The sequence below is a fragment of the Leguminivora glycinivorella genome, chromosome 16 (genome assembly GCF_023078275.1).
Source record: "Leguminivora glycinivorella isolate SPB_JAAS2020 chromosome 16, LegGlyc_1.1, whole genome shotgun sequence".
Classification (NCBI taxonomy): domain Eukaryota; kingdom Metazoa; phylum Arthropoda; class Insecta; order Lepidoptera; family Tortricidae; genus Leguminivora; species Leguminivora glycinivorella.
Window position 1 is genome coordinate 6,561,638 of NC_062986.1, and position 14,478 is coordinate 6,576,115.

At 36.7% G+C, this 14,478-nt stretch overlaps 2 protein-coding genes across 7 annotated transcripts; one reads left to right on the plus strand and one right to left on the minus strand.

Annotated features, from left to right (window-relative positions):
• Positions 1-1,649: 1,649 nt before the first annotated feature.
• Positions 1,650-8,872, minus strand: LOC125234684. Of its 2 annotated transcripts, none has more exons than XM_048141028.1 (6): positions 8,574-8,872; positions 8,078-8,213; positions 7,413-7,699; positions 3,163-3,338; positions 2,630-2,762; positions 1,650-2,240 (listed from the first exon to the last, which is right to left on the minus strand). In XM_048141028.1, exons 1-6 carry the CDS (start codon positions 8,580-8,582, stop codon positions 2,064-2,066), a joined length of 918 nt encoding a protein of 305 aa, XP_047996985.1. In that variant the 5' UTR covers positions 8,583-8,872; the 3' UTR covers positions 1,650-2,063. The 2 variants fall into 2 exon arrangements, with proteins under 2 accessions (XP_047996985.1, XP_047996983.1); XM_048141026.1 differs by having other exon boundaries at positions 8,503-8,871.
• Positions 8,873-9,698: 826 nt separating this feature from the next.
• Positions 9,699-13,942, plus strand: LOC125234860 (ninjurin-2). 5 transcript variants are annotated; one of them, XM_048141283.1, is made up of 3 exons: positions 9,699-9,830; positions 11,674-11,850; positions 12,848-13,274. In XM_048141283.1, the coding sequence occupies exons 1-3, from the start codon at positions 9,795-9,797 to the stop codon at positions 13,082-13,084; spliced, it is 450 nt and encodes a 149-aa protein (XP_047997240.1). In that variant the 5' UTR covers positions 9,699-9,794; the 3' UTR covers positions 13,085-13,274. The 5 variants fall into 5 exon arrangements, with proteins under 5 accessions (XP_047997240.1, XP_047997238.1, XP_047997237.1 ...); XM_048141281.1 differs by lacking the exons at positions 9,699-9,830; positions 12,848-13,274 and adding exons at positions 10,987-11,203; positions 13,665-13,942; XM_048141280.1 differs by lacking the exon at positions 9,699-9,830 and adding an exon at positions 10,987-11,203 and having other exon boundaries at positions 13,189-13,775.
• The last annotated feature ends 536 nt before the right edge of the window (positions 13,943-14,478 follow it).

The window sequence follows — 14,478 nt, forward strand, 5'->3', positions numbered from 1 at the left end:
TCCGACTCCTCTTCGAACAAACTCTCAGCGCTGGGATTTTGCATAACCTCTTCTAACTGAATCATCATCAGTTTCTCAATATTAATGAAGAACTCTGCATACTCCGGAAGCGTGTTAAGACAGTAAGACACGAAAATTTGAAACTTCTTTACGGTGTGACAAACTTTTTTCTGCCAAATCCTGTCGAATTCTCGTACCCTTTTTTCTTTAGCAGCAGCCAGTTTAATTTTTACGTTTTTCATCTCTATATGATCGTCGAGACGTTTGACCTTTTTCTCGTGTTTGTGTTTGGCAGTTTCTATCTCTTTCTCGCACTCCTCTCTCTCCCTGAGCGCGACATATACTTGACACGCCAAATTCTGACATTCAAGTAGATGTCTCAACTTTTCTATAGCAACGTGTTTCTCAACATTAATATCGTGGATGCGTTTCCAAGTGTCTTCATTTGCTTTATTTACCTTGTTCAAAAACTGAACTTTCAGTTCTGCCTTTTCCTTTTCAAGTTTTTTGGTGTATCTATCGTAAAGCATAGTCGCTTGTTGTTTCAGAAGACCTTCATAATGCGCTTGCATTTTTTCAAACGTAGCATGTCTAATTCTTTTGATTTCTGCTTCAGCCGCTTGGAAAAGCAGCGTTTCAATTTTGTTTATGGAAGAGGAAAAAAGCATAGTGAACTCGTGGAAAGCCTGTTGAATCATGGCGGTGTTTTTCTTTTCCGCGTCTCTGGCTTCCTCGAACCATTGGTCTTCGCAGGCTAAGTTGATTCTCACTTTCCACTGTGCATCGCTTCTCTCTAAAGCCCGCTTTTTCTCTTTTTCCATATTTTGGAAATGCTCTTCATGCATGCGTTCGGCGTAGCCGTCGATGCCGATGTAGCTAAGTTGGGAGAGATGTTCTTTCCGGATCGGCTTGAGAACATGTCGACTTTTCAAGATTTCATGCGGAGGCATGTACCAGTTGGCTCCACCGCCCTTCATGACAGGTTCTAAGCCGGCAAGAACCTTCAGCTTTGGGGTCATGGACTTGAAGTAAACATTCGCCAAAGGTTCTCCCATCTTTTTCTTTATTTGTGACTGCGTGGGGACTTGAGGCTCTCTTTCGAAGAAGCATTTTCGATAATAATAGTTCTCGTCGAATCTAAACATTTATAAAATATTAGATAAAATAAATAAAATAAGTTATTAAAATGACTTATTACTTTGACACTTGTCAAATAATGACGATGTTTGAATTTGCGAGATTGAAAAAAACATCAACCTCTTTGTTTTACTAAACTTAAGCTGAAAAGAGCGAAAATGTGTAGCGAGGATTATCATATCAATGTTGTGAAAGCATTTTGCCAATAGATCAGTAGATACTTACTTAATATATTATGGATTTTCTTACACGAATTGAGTAAGCGGTTAGGCCAAGAAGGCTTGTGTTGTATAATTTAATATGTAAATGTGTATAGTTAAAAACGTAGAATACTTCCATATTTGTTTGTGAGTACAGATATCTGGGTCCATCGGCTCGGTCACTAGTGTACTACTCGCTAGGCCAGACCGATCGGCATTAAATATCGATAGCATAACAGTGTACCAATGTACGAGCAACAAAATCGTAAAATTTCCTTCGAATGATAGATCGCCAAGAGAAACAACGTGAGCTCTAAAAGTCAAAAATAAATTTATTCATTAAAAAATTATAAATACACTTAACAATAATCAGTTCGGGTTACTACGTGACCTCACCAACGGCCATTTCCTGGAGCAAACTCATGACATGGCAAAACCTCTCTTTGATTTCCGTATACGATCTATGGGGTAGGGACTCTTGTATCCTTCCAAATACTTGTTCGGACCCCGCTTCGCCCTTTAATACTTGTAGCATAGTCTTATCTTCTTCTCTGGTCCAATTACTTTTAGTTTCTTTTTTTATTTCAGTCGCCGTGACTTCGATCTTCGCGAGTTTTGGTTTCGGAGCCTCTGTGATAACAGTCTTGTCTTTTTTCTCTCTTTTCAGTTCTTTTTTCCTTCCATTCTTTTTGGGGCTTTTAAGTACATCTTTTTTGGTGTTGTCGTTCACGTCTTTGATGTTCTTGGTGGGTGACTTGGGGGTTTTCTTTTTCTTTTGGGGCTGCGGTTTGGGGTTGGGGTTGGGTTCGTCCGCACCCGGTAGGGTTCTTTGCTGTAGGGGTAGGTGACGCAGGCCGCGCGCAGCATCCTGCCGTGTTGGAGGAACACCCGACCGTGGAGGTACTGGAAACAATAACGACTTATTTATTTTTCAACAGTGTACCAAATTTTATTGGTGTGGACAAGTGAAACTGACTGGGTCCTAAAACTATTTCACTAAAAATGGCGCACGAGGGCACTTGACTTATGAAAAGGGTTCCCCTATGGAAAATTGCCTATCTCTCTTACCGGCCAGTGAAACACAGCATTTAAAACGTTCTACTTCACTCGAAGATACTGGCCAGTGTCAAGACCCTTGTCGGTCCCCGATTGTACTTTTCTTTGGGAAACCACACATGCACCTTAAAACTCGCATCCCTCACGCGTGCTTCCAATACCAATAAAAACGACTACCCCCCGCAAGCGGAGCTCCATCGGCCCCGCCAATGAAACTGAGCCTTCAAAATACTTACCACAGTGTCAAGTCCCGTGTTGTCTGTAGGCTGCCTCCGGTTGTACTTCTCTTCGGGAAACGTCCAAACGTCGTAACCCTTGTCGTCAGTGAGAAAGCTCTCGTGTAACATGTCCACGCCACTTTCGTATAAACTGGAACAAAAATGATCAAATTAGATTGAAACTTAGGCCAGTTGCATCAACCACATTTGACAGACACATCATCGTCACGCAGCAGACGTCTATGGAACTTCTTATACAATAAAATTTAACGAACGCTTTAACAGTGACAGACAGTTTGATGCAACCGCCCTTAGTCTCCAGCAATAACATCTTACGAAAAGAAGGCCGCATCTGACACGCTTATCTGTGGCTCTAGAAATATAGAGTGTTAGATATTTTTGTCTTTAAATATAAAAGAGAAAAGTCTAGACAATATTCAAATCTAGGGTGAACAGGCGCCTTCTGGGCGAAGCTTGCTCCATCGTATCCCCATCTTCGCCTCGGCTAGGTTGTGGACATGAGTAAGTCCATTTAAATTTACAAAACCTACCTATCAGGCGGCCGTTCGTCAAGGAACAGCGATTTAAACATGGCGGCGAGCTTCGGATGCGCGCGCAAGTGCGGCATCACACGGCTCTTCAAATTTGCGCCGGCGCCGCCTGCGAGAGCGTTCGTTATGGCGCGGAGGACTTTGCGAAGCACCGTGGGTTTGCGGGATAACGACGTCTGGAAAGAAAAAAAACATGTTTATAGTGTGCAGTCAAGTGCAAAAATACGTATCGTAATAATCGTCTCATAAATACGGTACTACGCTCTTATTACACCGGACTAAGATGCTACAGGACATAATTTGAGTAAGATGTGTACACCCATATTTTTACACTTGACTGTGCATGTGAATCAAGGGGTCCAAGAAATAATCTTGTTATCTCACACTGGGACCCGCGACACCAATAAATGGTGCAGGCCGGGGTTCGGACAGGCCAAAAAGGAGATGGCGAGATGACCTGGATGCATTCTACCCAAAATGGTGGGAAAACGCCGACAAGTTTTAGTGGAAAAAACGAGGGCAGGTTTTTGCCTAGCAGTGTGACACTAAAAGAGGCCAAAACAAGGTAGAGGTAGAGTTTTTGAGATATTGTAACATTTATGGGATCCAATACCTTCTATTATGACTCTTCTGAACTCTTCTCTATCTGAATCTGAACACTATGTAATTGTTAGGATTGTCTTCGACCGTTTTGATATTGGGCATGAATCACTTGTCTACTGACTGGTGACGATAACCCACTAAGCAAGAAATAAATAAATATTATAGACATTCTTACACAGATTGACTGAGTCCCACGGTACCTTAAGCTCAAGAAGGCTTGTGTGGTGGGTACTCAGACAACAATATAATAATTATGTACATATTACTATACAATAGGCGAGACGACTAAAAAAAACTAATTAGTCCGTCAGTTAGATTATCAAAGAATTTTAGACACGTATTTTTTCTTTTTTCTCGTAAGCGAAAAATGACGACGGTACAGTGCGATGAAGTTTCGCGTGACGTCACGCCTAGGTACAATTTTTACTTAGAAGTGACGTCACAAACCCCCACTCCGGGGAACTTTGATGCTCTATATCTTTGTATTTTTTCATTAATTAGAAAAGCGAAAAATATGTGTTCAGTATTTTTGGACGATCTAACTGTAACTGACAGACTAAACAGAATGCCATTTTTTTATGTAGTCGTCATCCCTATTACTTATCCTATATAAATAAGACATCCATGCATACATAGAAAACATCCATGACTCAGGAACAAATATCTATGCTCATCACGCAAATAAATGGCCTTACCGGGATTCGAACCCGGGACCGCGGCTTAGCAAGCACTACACTACGCGCTAAGCCAGAACTATCGTCAAGTCTAATTTTAAAAAATGCGTCTTTACAGTTTGTAACTAGCGACGTTACAGCCTGAGAACATTGCACAGGAGCAACAAAAACGAAGCGCATACTATGCGACCCGACTCTTTGTGTGTACAGTCGAGTTCATAAATATGTGTACATTTCTTCACCTTAACTCGTTGCGATAAGGTGAAAAAATACACATATTTATGATCACGACTGTACTAGAAATAGAAAACTTTTATTCAACATCACATGATACGCAAATAAACAGGACGTCCGCAGATAGAGTTATCTATCGTACACAAACATTAACTTTCATTAGTATAATAAAGGATACTAGCTAGATGAAGTTGCCACCATTCTTACCAAATAGGACGTTTTCAAGTAAAAGGTACATTGTCACTTACCGTAAGGACGAAATTTGCTCGAATCGTTATAGGAATAACCTATCAGACTTCCGAGCGTCTTTATGCTTAAAAATACAAACTTATAAATCTTATAATGTGGACCTTTTGCTTGAAAACGGCACATCAATGGAGCACATGTATTATTTATTTTGTTAGTAGAATATAGTTCGCTCTGCATTCAAATAAACATTGCATTGTGTAACAACATACATAAAGCTTTGTGCAAAATTAATTAAAAGAAGCAATGAAATATAACACCTAAAACTGTGTCATCTGTTAGCCCTTTAATCGATTGCGGCAAAATACTTGCCATCATACGTAAAACTAAAACGCTTCTCTACAATAAGAATTAAAATGTTAAATGTAGTTGATATGACAATAGTACAGATTAACCAGAAAACCCCAAATATTAATTTGAATATTTAAGACTGGTCAAATCCAGTTATGCAAAAATTTTACAGTTATAGTGACTCATTCTGGGAGAAACATAAAAACATTTTAATTATTCATGTTACCTATTAATTTGATAAAAAAAATTGAGAAAGCTTTAAAATACAGATAGTTTTAATCTAGGTATCTGTATTTTAAAATGAATCTTGCTACGCTAACTAAAACGATGCTGTTTTTATAGTTATTTGTTATACAAGGGGGCAAAGTTGTATTTTAACGCCGAGTGTGGAATTGAAAAACGAGCAAGTGAAAGGATTCTATAGTTGAACCACGAGCGAAGCGAGTGGTTCGAGAATAGAATCCTGAACTTGCGAGTTTTTTAACACACGAGAAGTAAAATACATTTGCACCCGAGTGTAACACAAAACTTTTCCCCTCACTATAGCGAGGAAACTACAACGCAAAAAATGCGTTTATCACTGCTTCCAATAGTTCCACAGGTGGTAAATCATCTTTATTACTAGATTCACCTACTTTTATCAATTATAGAGCAGTTAATTTGACTTTATTCAAGGTCAAATCACTTTACCCACTAGTGGATAAAATGCGTTTTTACCCGCTGGTATTAAAGGACAAAACACGTGTTTCCGAGCTAGTGAGGGGAAAAAGTTATTACCCGACTACGGCAACGCAAAAGGAGGGTTATGATTGTAAATCAATTATAAAAATTATTATTCAATTCTCATCTCCATGTATAGAATTATATTAAGAAGAATCATATGATATGATTTATACAAGTCTGGAAAGTAGGGCATTTAGAACAATAGAGTATAAAGTATAAATTAAACACATTCAATGTGAGTTGCAAATTTCCTACATTTCGTCCTTGTATCATGCATTTCTATAAATAAACAAGGAAAAAAATGCTTATGACCAATCTACATATGTATAATGATAATTAATGATTAAAGTAATATAGAATCAATGCTATGTGCTGGCTACCTTCATTTGTGGCTGGTTTTCATTAACCACACATACACCATCCCATTTTTTTAAAATATGAGCCCTGTAGATACTGATTTTCTTAGTTAGATTACCTTATAGAGGCCTTACAATGTTAAATAAATCGAGTTAGTATCCAATCATAAGTCATAACTATACAAAGTTTAATAAATTACCTTATAGAGGCCTTACAATGTTGAATAAATCGAGTAAGGATCCAATCATAAGTCATAACTATACAAAGTTTAATAAACAAATAATGGCTGCTATTTGACACAAAACTGATGGACAAACATCCGAGTGAAACAGTTTTTTTTGTGGTGACGGTGTGCACAGATCTCGTAAGCAAGTACCTTGTAAAGGATACGGGCAAGCCTTGCTCATGTGCATATCTGCCGCCATCAGTTTTCCTTAGTTGCCTTACACAACACTCATACAAGGATTACTATCATATTGTAGTTTAATATTACTATGAATGGCTGTTTATTTTCCATAATACAGAATGAGCTGTAACATTGGGCAAAAAGCAACTGGGTCAGTCCATAAAAAAATGAGTCATAAATGTCAGAATCTGGTAATAAAAATAAATAGTAATTTATCTAATCTAGTTATAATTCATGTAACATTGAACAAGCATCCATAGGCTATGATGTCTGCTGCAAGGAGTGAGGTGGCTGATGTCAGGTGGGCAGTATGCATGTTTGACAACAATGTATTATTAAAAAAACATGTTCAAAACCATCTTTAAAATTTTGCACCTACAATACCAACATACAGTAAAATATGACCATCATACACAACACATAGCCTCGTAAGGCCCACCATAGTTAGTTTTCCCATTTTGAATTTGAACCTTGTTCTATTAGTAAATTGGTGAGAATTTCGTTTGTTTCAAAAAGCAATGTAACAATGGAAATTCTACTTTATTTAATATTTGGTTCACGGAAGATTCAAATTAGATTGCATCAACTATGTACATTGTAATGTACATTGGGCCTTACGAGGATAGACAACATTATAAGTAAGGACAAATCATGCTTAGCTTAAATATGAGTTAATTCATGCTTCACTCTAATGATATTAGTGAAGTAATACTTACTTGTAACAACTCTATAAAATTTGTCATCTTGGTCAACATAACATGGTCGGAGAACCTTCCAACTTGCACTGCCTGTCCTGGCTCCAGAAACAATAGAAAGTCCTCTACAAAATCCTTATGCTCTACACCAAATAACTCCTCTATCTTCTTATATAACTCTACGGGAGTCTCCTTGGCAGGGTCGAAAGTTTTCAATAGACTTTGAAACTGTACAAACTTATTGGTAGGCACCGACTGGTTTGAAGAAAATCTTGATTGTACTTTTGTGTAATAAGATCTAACTAATGCTGAAACAAAGAAAAATGCGAAAAATTTATTATAAAGTTAAAAAAATTGGCATGGCAATGGCATTGAATGCATTATTTTACAAATAAATGTTTGGAGTTAAATAAATTTCAACATAACATTTTCAAAGGCAAAGTGTGGCAATATAATTATTAATGTCAAATTGCTATTAAAATAATGGCATTCTCTCACTTACATAAATTCAAATTGGAGCAAAAAACAAGTGTACATCACACACACATTATGTTACCAAGTTTTGTTTACTTATAAAAATAATGTCTGTTGCCAACTCTTGTGACCTACTTAAATGACACATTTCTTCCTCCATACATTTTCACAGAAATAAAGCTAAATTATGAACACAGTAATAGAATATTTACCTGCATCTAATGCATTGGCCTCTGTTGACTCAAGAGCCTTAACTGGCTCTTTATTTTTACCCTGGTTATCATTTTTGTTTTTAATCTCACTCTGAACAGGCAATTGAGGAGTTTGTTCAGTTTTTTGAGGAGGAGGCTGAAAAAAAAGCAAAAGAAAAAAGTTAAACACTTAAATTAGACTGAAATGAGAACAGACTTGTGATGTCGTCTTCATTCATTAGTGTTTGTCAACTTCGTGAATTACAAAATAATGTAAAGCTAAAATATAATACAATCCAGCAGTCAATATATCTGTATGTTCTGTTTATACTCTAATAAAGTGTTCAGTTGTTAGTCAAATAAATGTATTTTTAAAATGATAATGCAAAATATACGAATAATACCATGAATACGCAATAGCCAACATGAACGCCTTACTGACTCACCTCTGGGTTTAAACCAATTTTAGGAGCAAAATTCTGAATGAAAGAACTAGTACTCGGCACAATTTTATTACCAAAAGCATCCTGGCTGTCTCTCGTGAACAAAATTGGCATAGAAGGCAGCATCTAGAATAATATATGGGCTCGTCCCGCTAAAACAATGTTAATGGTGGCGAATTCCACTTCGTGATTTAACTGGTTTCCTCCATTATTTCAGACACAAAACACGAACACATAAAAAGCAAAACACTGAGCTACACAACGAAGATAAAATTATGCATGTTTAGGGCCGAAAACATAGTAGTTTTGATTTATATTTTTCCAAACAACACGGGAAGGAATGGAAACATTTTTTGACAGATCACACTGACGAGACGATGATGGACGCGCTGTTGTCTACGTTTCATTTTAGCAAGGTTTTGAAATATTTTTTATTGTTATTTTCCTTGTTTATTATGTTATGTTATTCGTACAGAATTAAAGATTATTAAGTACATTTTTTGTACACGTGTGTTAGTAAACTTAACTCTTTTGTTATAAAGTTAAATAAAATAGACAAATATATGAGAACTTCGCGCGACTTTTCAAAAGTTCGATGTACTTAAAGAAGTTTTATGGCTTTACATTGTAGCTTTAATATCAAATTCATCTAGTAAATCACTACTATTAAATGAATTATATATGATTTAATATCTGTTTTAAGTAGCTGCAGTTTGGTGTAAACAACAAAAGAACCCAAAGCCTATTAAAGTCAAACCAAAGTCTTAAGCCTTAGAACTTTTGTCTTGAAGGACTTGAAGTATTTTTTCGTCAGTCGTCACGTGATCATTTATATGCAGATAAACAACTTTTTCTAAAAACAAAATAGGGATTGACAAAATGAAATATATCGACATATGCTATCGATGTCACTATAATCTTATGTAAATCGCTATCTCTTTGCGAATCAAATGCTTTATCCAATCTTATAAAATTCAGTTATATCACTGATATTATTACTTTATGGTAATACACGTTAGATTCAAAGTGTTTTAATACTTGAACTCGTCGTGTCACCTGACACCACCCTGACACTGACATTTACCAATAGCTATCGCCCTCGTAAATCAGACCAACTATATCGCAGAAGAATAATGTTTGTCCCCGTTGTCTGGATACCGAATCGATTTTACACCCCCTCAAGCATCGGCTCTTTTCAGCAGTTCCAGGGCTCTAAGTATTAAAAATAAGACCAACGTTCTAGTTTTCTATTTTCAAATGATTCAAAGTTGAAAGAACTTTAGATAAATTTTAAAATGGCTTCAATTTTGCCCGCCGGACTGAGAAATGGGGTAAGTTTGACTATTTCGAGAAAAGCGAATACTTTCTTTATTTTTAATATTCGAAAGAATAGGTATGTGGTGACTTTGATGGCACTCTATATGACTTGAAACTTTCGATTGGACTTGAAACCACAGTACAGTCGCCATCAAAAATATTGCACAAAAGTTGCTAAAATGTATGGAAATGCGCACTTAATGCGTAAATATGTAGAGTCGTTTAATAATACTTATTTATTTTGTGACAATATTATTCGTTGTTCCAATTCCTAATATGAAAACTGTGACTATACAGTCAAGTGTAAAAATATCGGTGTACAAAAGTTGCACAAAAATATATTCCATAGCTCTTAATTCGTGATGGACAGAAGACTGTATAGGTACATTATTTATGTGTTCCTAGGTAGTTCTTTAAACGGTGAACAAACAAAAACAAGTACAGTCAACATGAGCATTAATGGTAGCAGATGAAACAGGTCTAGTTCATTCCACTTTAGAATAGGTGCTTTAAAAAAAACGTACTTAGTCTCTAACTCTCTACATTGCATAATGAAAATCTGTCGCGGCGCGGTATGAAATATGTATTGTCACAGTACTTAATGTATTTTGGCAATAATGAGGAGTAGGTATCCATTTTAACTCCGACTTATTTCCACTTTTTAAAATTGGTTGGCTAGGTTACATTTAGTCCTCTCCTACTTAAATATTATATACTCGTACTTAACATACATTTTAATTGCCTTCTATGCAGGATGCAACCGCAAAAAATATCTAATCATTTAAATACCTGCTGCAATTTGATAGAAGAACTTTAATTGTATTTGTTTGGCCAATTTGACCACTATTGCAATAAAAAAAACTACAATAAGTTCTCTACTTTATATCATGAGGTTAGCTTTATGATATATTTCATATATGTAAATTTTATTGAATTGTGTGTTTGTAATAAATAAGTTATGTGCGATGTACACATTGTGCACAATTGCACAGCAGAATATCTCGCGGGATCCTTCCATGTACTTACATTCAATTAGGTTGGAAGATTACAAAATCCATTGCTCTCGCTGATTCATCGTACCTACGCGTACGCTCAATAATACGCTAGTAAGTAATTATTTAAAATTCGGTTTCACTCCGTGTTCGAAGGCTCATGCTAAAGGAAATAACGAATTTCCTTCGCTCGGCGAAAAACAATGCTTCAATCAGATCTTTAGTTGCCGTCGGAACGTATCCGTGAATAGTTTTAATCGAAATTGTGTTTTTAAATTTAAAAAATGGAAAGTAAGGATAATACCGATGCTCCGAGCGAACGCGGCGTGGATGTGGATATAGACGAAATGATAAGAAAGGAACAGGATGCATCTACTGGAGTTCTCAGTGCACAAGTAATTTAAGGTTTCTTTTGTTTTCCTATTACAATTACTATTGAAACATTGTAAGTTATACAATAATTTAATAATTATGGCCTGCATCAATTATTAACTGCTGAAAGGTTTGGGAAGGAGTGAATTTAAACAGACTATATTTAATCCAAAATCTCTGTCAGTTAGATAGGTAATATAAAACGCGATGTAGCTCTATTATATAGGTAATCTCACTACTATATCTATATCTTCGCCCTTGGCGTATCATAATTAGTCAATTAAAAATAAACTGCTGATGCTGATGTACCTACACAAATAGAGAGCAATGAAAGGTGTTAAGGTTTTCATTATCAAACAATATAAAACAAACCATCGCCTTAGCTATCAAGGTCCTATGCCCGAAAAAAGCTAGGTGCCACGCTTTAGGTACGTATAGGCAGGTGTTTTGTAACATTTGTATCCCGTGTTAACAAAGAAACTACTTTATTCAGGTAAAAGGCCTCGACGCTAACCGCTATGCCACGAAGAAGACCGTGGCCCAGGGCATGCTGGACATCGCTCTGCTGACTTCCAATGCGTCGCAGCTGAAGTACGTGCTCCAAGTTGGCCCAAAGCATGAGTTCTACACGTTGCTGGTCGTTCTTATCTCTGTCTCCATTGTGCTGCAGGTAAGCATTTACGCGTAGGATTTTGTATAGATTTGACCTTTGTCTAAAGGTCTGGAATACAGATTATCAGGTGTGGTGTAACATAATCGTTTCCTCTTCAACTTCAACAACGCATCTCAGGTACTAGGCATATCAGGAGTATGTAAGCCGTAATATGCGCGCTACATAATGTACTTCAAAGAAAATGTTATTGTATAGTTATCTATAAACTAGCCGTAGCGTAGGTGACTGTACAAGACAAAAACTAATATGCGTGTAGGTCTAATGAATATTCTTCCACCGCTATTGTTGATTTTAAACTACGTATAGGTAGCAATGGGGCTGGTGCTGCTTTCTCTAAACCTGCTCCGTGACTGTCGTTTCCACGAGCCTCGGCACCGCGTCTCAGCGCATCGCGTCAACTACGCCACCACAGCGTCTGCCTTTGTGGTTACCGTCCTCAATGTGCTCGTGTCTGCCTTTGACTCTTCGCTTGCAAGATACTTGGAAATAGATTATGCGATTAACTAAGCTGTCAGGCGAAGTCATTAATAGTCAAGTCACAAGCGAAGTCGTGTAGCACAAGACTAAACGTGTAGATCGAGTACCTACGTCATACTGACAGACATGATTTCTATCAGAAAAAATAGAATATCGGAAAAACTATTCTCTTATAATATATTAGATTTTGGAGGAAAACTCTGTTTCCCTGACTCTTGCTAACACTGACCGACTGGCTCTTGCTAAAGATAAATCAGGCAATATTTATAACAAGTATTAATAACATCCACTCCCAACAGCAGCACATTGAATACTTTAATAGTTTGTGTAATTTAACCAATAATTACAATTAGTACAGTAACTAAAAGGTCAGTGTTCATTCCTAATTAGTGATAAAGTCATCAACAACGTAAATCAACCAATCATAATCTGTGTATAGATGCAGAGATTAAGGAGCGTAGAATTGGCTTATTTTTCAATTTAAATATAAGTTAAACTAGGTAAATATTTGTTTTAGCTGCTGGTTGGTTTGCTCTTTGTTGCCATCGGCGGCTTGGACCTGAATGACGACGACGACCAACCTTCGGCGGTGATCCTCAATGACATCATAGTCATTTTCATATTCGTCATATCCGTGTTCAATATCGTCATTTCGGCGTTCGGTTTAGAGTACTCCAACAGCCCTTTGATTTTAGAACGCCTTAATTATATTAATAGCGAATATTTACGGAAAGGAAATGGCACAATGTCTTGAAAATTACCGACAAACTATTTAAGGTTAATTAAGAGTACTTCGTAAAACTTAACCTTCGTTTATAATATTTCTTGATTTTTCACTTAAAGTTTTACTCTATTCAGGCGAGCGCGGGAGTTTTGGCAATAATCATATCATTCATGGACAATGAGGGAAGCCATAAAGAGAAGAAAATCGCTGATTGGCTGTACCACGGTTCGGTGGGGCTCATGACATGCGCAGTCTTCTGTGATGTTATTAAAATGACGTTCGGCCTCGACCCCGCGCTCTCCACGCAAGATTTCTATGGAAATAGGACAACGAGCATTGTTGATAAGTTCTTGAACATGAAAGCGTAGCAGTGATGCAAAGTGCCACTTATCAATATACGTTGTAGACAGTTTAGTCGTAAGGGTAGAAATGGGTCAAATAAAATTGACAGAGTATCGATATATTTATTTTGTGTTACGTTACATCCCTTTGTTTATTTTTCTTCAATGATTGGTCGGTTTATATTTTTACATTTTTATCACGAGTTTCTTTTATCACAATTTTTTCCTGCACTTTTTTTTTATTTTGTGTTTTTTTCGTTTTTTTTTAGGTTGTGTCTGCTATCGTGGCGGTGGTTCTCAGCCTTATTTTCAATATAAACCGCGAACATCACCTGCGGAAGGCCAATGCTCTGAATGACACCAGTTTATTATTTAAGATTATAGGAATCACTGTAAATGTAATTATAAACGTATTCTTTTCAATGGAAATGGATAGCATATTAAAGTATAATTTGAGTAATATTACATGTGCAGATTGTTAGAAATAGTACATTACGACACAAGTGCGTAAAAAATAAGGAAGTTCGAAACGAGTGGCGATAAATTAAAACACGACCGAAGGGAGTGTTTTGAATCGACACGAGTTACCTTTTCGCACGTGTAGCGATAGGGACGGCCTGCTATTTTATCACTTATCGCGCGACCATAATTGCCTGCCTGGCATATAATGAACCACTTCTCGCACTAGTGCGTAAAAAAACACCATCTGTACTGAAAATTATGTTAATTAATATACTCATTTTTTTTGTTCATTCTCTTTGAAGCTTTTTACATCAAATACAAGAATAATATTAAGTTAAATTTTACTCCTAAATCTCATAATTATAGACGGTCAAACAAGTTCGTCATTAGAAAAGGGCGCGAAATTCAAATTGTCTATGGGACGATAAACATTCGCACCTACATTTTTAAATTTGCCGCTTTTTTCTATTGACGGAAGTTGCTTAACATGCTCTATGTAAGTATTTCATGTTAGGCTTCCCACAGACAGTCTTAAAAATTCATAATCTTAAAAAAAACTTGTATGCAATCTGACAGTTCAAACTGACACTGACAAGACACTAACAGATTTGAACTGTCAGA